General features: G+C 38.6%; 3 protein-coding genes across 3 annotated transcripts in view; 1 reads left to right on the plus strand and 2 right to left on the minus strand.

Annotated features, from left to right (window-relative positions):
- LOC146455236 (glutamate--cysteine ligase catalytic subunit-like) overlaps positions 1-2,317 on the minus strand; it is an 11,166-nt gene extending 8,849 nt beyond the window's left edge. Inside the window, exons 1-3 of the mRNA XM_085094541.1 lie at positions 2,183-2,317; positions 1,705-1,797; positions 593-697 (exon numbers count right to left, since the gene is read on the minus strand). Coding sequence (XP_084950667.1) covers positions 593-697; positions 1,705-1,797; positions 2,183-2,317 — 333 coding nt within the window. The remainder of the gene's footprint in view (positions 1-592; positions 698-1,704; positions 1,798-2,182) is intronic.
- LOC146455232 (putative fumarate hydratase, mitochondrial) overlaps positions 1-3,520 on the plus strand; it is a 37,523-nt gene extending 34,003 nt beyond the window's left edge. The window contains exon 8 of the mRNA XM_085094497.1: positions 3,059-3,520. Within this exon, the coding sequence (XP_084950623.1) occupies positions 3,059-3,483 (425 nt within the window). The 3' untranslated portion in view covers positions 3,484-3,520. The remainder of the gene's footprint in view (positions 1-3,058) is intronic.
- Positions 3,521-3,529: 9 nt separating this feature from the next.
- The window catches only part of LOC146455237 (dnaJ homolog subfamily C member 24-like), an 8,700-nt gene continuing 7,229 nt past the window's right edge, over positions 3,530-5,000 (minus strand). The window contains exons 2-4 of the mRNA XM_085094542.1: positions 4,913-5,000; positions 4,308-4,376; positions 3,530-3,597 (exon numbers count right to left, since the gene is read on the minus strand). The exon at positions 4,913-5,000 is cut by the window's right edge and continues 51 nt beyond it. Coding sequence (XP_084950668.1) covers positions 3,530-3,597; positions 4,308-4,376; positions 4,913-5,000 — 225 coding nt within the window. The remainder of the gene's footprint in view (positions 3,598-4,307; positions 4,377-4,912) is intronic.

Below are 5,000 nucleotides of genomic sequence, written 5' to 3' on the forward strand. Positions count from 1 at the left end.
CTCTCCAAGTGTAACTAGGGAATCAGATGCTAACCTGGAACCATACCCACCCGATACTGATGCCTCCTCGGCTCCGCGTCGCTCTACTCGGGTTAGATCTGTTCCAGTTTGGCATAAGGATTATGTTATGTAATATAGTTGTATTGTAGATTCATTTACAGTTGAGTTGTTAACTTCTTTTTCCAGTTTTCACTTGTATCAGCATGATCTCATTATGACAGCTAAATAGCTTAAGAAGGGGGATGTTATGATAAGTTGGTTGTCCTGTGCAAGGTATTGTAATGTGATCTTAAGGATCACGTGTGGAGTAAAAGTACTGCAATAAAAGCTCTTGAAGTTGAAGGTTGTGGATGTGTATTTTCTCGTACTCATAACACGCTGAACGTTTTGCGATGATTTAAAATGGTGATCATATCAAGAGAAATAGAACCAAATAAAGAGCGGCACTTTTGGCTTTGAGTCTTTATGCTCCTCGAGGAGCGTAGAGATATTTTGGGTTGAGACAGAATTTGCTCAATGTATGGTTTCCAAATAAATCTGTTTCTCCACTTTTTGTGCAATCCACAAAAATTCTTAAGTCTGCTATTCTTACCTTGGATAAGGGAACAAGAAGATTGAGGCTAAGCGACAAAATGGCTCTCGTTAGCAGCACGGTGAACGCTACATAGGCGGCATTCTCGAAATCTGTCAGCTGTACCTACAGAAAAGAAAATTTCGATAATTAATGATAAATTGTTTAACAAGTGCTCTGGAACCATTAATTGTTTCGTGTCATATTCGAGAATGTTATAATTGATTGGATTTTAGATCTTGACCAACAAATTTAATGGCGGGGTAGTGGCCGACCTAGTGACTAGAACTTCGGTCTTTTCACCTGAAGCGCCTTGCCTGTAGGTGGATGGCGAATGATTTCCGCCAATTGTTTCCTTCAGTGTCTCTTCTTACCTAGAGATACTTACGGTTCTTTGGAGAAACGTCCAAAATGCTTTAGGTGAACACCGCTATGAACACATTCAGAAGCCTGGGTACAAAAATCGGATTCAAGTACAGGAACCAATAAACCAGCCAGCTTACTTGGCTCCTCTAATGGGGAAATTACTTTTTAACCGATGTATAAATATTAATGATCAGTTTGATTCGTCAGTCGCCGATTACTACTACCACTGCCCTACTGGGAGTGATGCAATCAGGTAATTGGGCAGCATTCGGGTCCCAAAGACCGGAAGCGTTATGCTGACGGGCGCTTTGCCTCCAGGTAGTGTTGTCTATCTCATAGAGATCAATGGGTAGAGGCCGGACAAAAATAAGTAGCCTGATAATACTCCAGGTAAGGGGCTGAGAACGCTCATCCAGCTTATAAAACCTTCATACTTATGGAAATGGCAACTAGATCTACTTCCAATGCAAGATGTTTTACAACCACGATACTCACAGTTGTAGAAGCTGAAAAATATCAGAATTGTGACATTTCCAAAGTTTTTTTATCACTGCTTGAGCACTGATTAGTCATTTTTTTAGCAATAAACATCGGTGGTAATCAGTGAGCAGTCATCGAATGAATCAACCATTACATATTGATGACATTGAAAATCGATTAGTTTTGTCACGTCTCGCATAGTTCGTATTTGTGATAGGACAGTACGAATGTTAAAGTACTCAAGTACTTTAACGGGGAGTTTCCCACATATTATGTCAGTAATTCACCTCAGTGGGTCTGAATTCCACCCTCCAACCAATGGAAGTGTTCGGTGGAGGGGGCTTGAATCGCACGGTCTGCCAGTTGGTGGACTGGATGTTCTGAAGAGAAAAGTAAGACAAATTTTCCTATCACTAGAAAACTGCATTCGGCTCCGATGCGAAGAATTCATCAAATCGTGCATGTGACGTCTGAAGAATCGAATCGCAGATGACGCTAATGACGACATTGGTACGAAAGGGAAGATCTTGTATTTTCAACGAAGCTTTTCGTGGTTCCATGTGCTATATTTCCTTTGACTCGTCAAAGTAAATTTGAAAAATGATAGCAAAATGCGCACGAGTTAGAGACAGACTTGGCAAAATGCAATGCTTTAAAGAGAGTGGATAACTATACTGGGAATGCAGAATCATTGAGAATCATTGAACTCAGAATACGTATGCTTGGTACGTTTTATCACGTTTTATGACTTAGTATACTCTGTACCTCAAATAGATTCCAATTCGTCTCGTCGTCCTCATGGATATCTTCACGAAACAGAAACAAAGGATCCCGGATAAACAAGTGAGCATAATGAAGTGCCAACCGTTCATCGACTCCAGGTATTTGAGAAAAAAACATGTTGTAAAAAAAAAATGAAAAGAAAAGAAAAGAAAAGAAAGCAAATCAAGAGCGGGAGAGTTACTAGTAGTTTCTCAAAAGAGTTATTATTCTAAGGAATTTTCTTACAGTATTCGTGCAGTATATAACTCTAACCGGCATCCACAAGCAACTGATAAATCTCCCCGTCGTGCACCAGATCAATATCACTGTAGGTATTTGCTTCTGGAGACAGGAACGCACTTATTGAGTCGTAGCGTGGCTGTACAGTCGGGGCATTATGGATTCTGAGCTTTTATTGAAATTTATTGGGTATTTCCCAAACTACCTTTCAGCATTGTCACGTCACTTTTACGCTTTTTTTGGACAACCTTTGTCGAAACACAGGCAGCTGTATGTACTGTATGCTATCTGGAATAGCTCTACTTCAATGGCATCAGATTGGTTTTTGCCAGATTTCTTTTGTGCAGAAGACAAATACTTTGCTTGAGTTAATTCAGTTTTGTACAAAAAGAAATCTGGCGAGCATTGGTTTGTCTTTTGTGTACATGTAGGTTGCATGCACTTTAAACAAAAGTAATAAGCTAATTTTTGTTTATTTAGTATTTTTTACTTATAAGCTAAATAATTTAATATGCAGTTTCAGTTGTAGTAAGCTTCTTACATTCCAAGAATACAATTTCAAGGTTAAGAAGTCACAATACGGTAGGTACGATAGTCTTGCAGAGGATCCTTCAATTGCTTTTTTTCTGTCCCTTCAAGGTAAGGTGAACCCCACCCAGTGTGAAGCTATCACCATGGTTGCAGCTCAAGTTATCGGTAACCAAACAGCTGTCTCAGTTGGTGGAAGTAACGGTCACTTTGAGCTGAATGTATTCAAGCCTATGATCATCAGGAATGTCCTTCAGTCAACACGGCTGATTGGTGATGCTTGTGTGGCATTCACAGATAACTGTGTAGTTGGAATCGAAGCTAATGTGGATAGAATCAACCAGCTGCGTGACGAGTCACTTATGCTAGTGACAGCATTAAACCCTCACATTGGCTACGACAACGCAGCAAAGATTGCTAAGAAGGCTCACAAAGAAGGCACAACACTGAAAGAAGCTGCTATTAGCTTAGGGTTATTGACTGAAGAACAGTTTGCTCAATGGGTGAGGCCAGAGGATATGTTGGGACCAAAGTGATCAACTAAGCTGGACAAAGGGAATAATTTTTATAGTCAAAGCATGCTCACCCATCATGCTCAGTGATCAAGTACTCGCCACTGCAACGACACACACTTGAATAACACCCTAAATCTATAAAAAAAGGAAAACAAACAAACCAATTAGACAGCATCAACCAATATTACTATATTAAAACCTTATGAATAATGATTGTATTTAAGCATCCTGGTGCCTTGAAGACTTGGAAGTTACACCACCACAGCCACAGAAAAAAAAGTGCTGAAAATAGTTGGACTTGCTGGTCTGCCTGTATCATGTCTTTTAAAACTGTATTTTGAAGTACTCAGTACTCCTTGACCCTTTCTTAATCAACTCCAAATGTGAACCACAGGTAAACAGAAATATTACCTACAAAAAAATGTTTAACATAATATTATTATGACCTTTGAAATACTGTATACCGGTATGTGCTAGTGTCACGTACATGTAATTCAAATGTCATGATAACCACTGCATATTCGCAAAAGTATGTGCCTGGCAAAAATCTTTAAAGTTCCTATTTGAAGGTAAAATTACAATCTTATGAAAAAAAAAAATCTAAATGAACAAAAACTGTTCACTTCTATTCCTTAGCATAACTTTTTGCCTTGTGTCCTTGGGTTGATTCGAATATCCATTTATAAAGATCATAATTATTCATATGCGTGTTGAGTTTGGGGTACCTTTGCCTAAATCCAACCATATGCCCTCATCCTATGGGTTCAGTAATAATGGGTTGGATTTGGATATTTTAGTAAAAACTTAATGTTTCATATGATTGTTGAATGTTGAATCAGTTATACCTTCATGGTATTCCATGTCGTCTAAATCCACGTCAGCACTGACTGGCCAGTCTTGTGATAAACCCTGTTCTATAAACAGTGAAAAGTTAGGAGCAATTAACTTATTTTCCGTAGATAACATTTTTTGGTGATCTGTTTTTGTTCTTTACTTTGCAGATTTTCACACTTTTCTACAAACCCTGCTTATTTTGGTGGCATTATGTCCACCTTCTTCAGAGTATGATAATTATCCAGTATAAAAGACAATTGAAGGGCTGAGTACCAAAAGGGCCCATGCCTCAACAAGACCAGTGTAAATGAAGAGAAACTAAAAAATATTAATAGCAATGAAACTCTGTTGAAGGCAGGCATATGCCACCAAAAATTCAGTATAAAACACAAAAACAAAATGGGTATGAAAAGTATTTTCGGCAGCTGGTGAGTACTGCCTTCTTCCTACTGTAGTCATTTTTACACAATACAAAGTGGTGGTGATGCTTTTAAGTCAAGCAAGAATACACAAGTAAACTGTCAAGATGAAGTTTTCTACATGCTTTGAAATACAAAGCACAGATACCCATGTTTACTTATTCTAATTGTCCCTAAAAGCAGGTACTGACTGTTACCTTTCAACTGCCTGTCACACTTTGCCCTTGTGTCTCGGTCATTAAGAAGTTTCCATGCTTTATCAATGGCCAAAAACTTTTCATAAGT

This window comes from Pavona decussata, unplaced genomic scaffold (genome assembly GCF_977016875.1).
Source record: "Pavona decussata unplaced genomic scaffold, jaPavDecu1.1 SCAFFOLD_281, whole genome shotgun sequence".
Classification (NCBI taxonomy): Eukaryota; Metazoa; Cnidaria; class Anthozoa; order Scleractinia; family Agariciidae; genus Pavona; species Pavona decussata.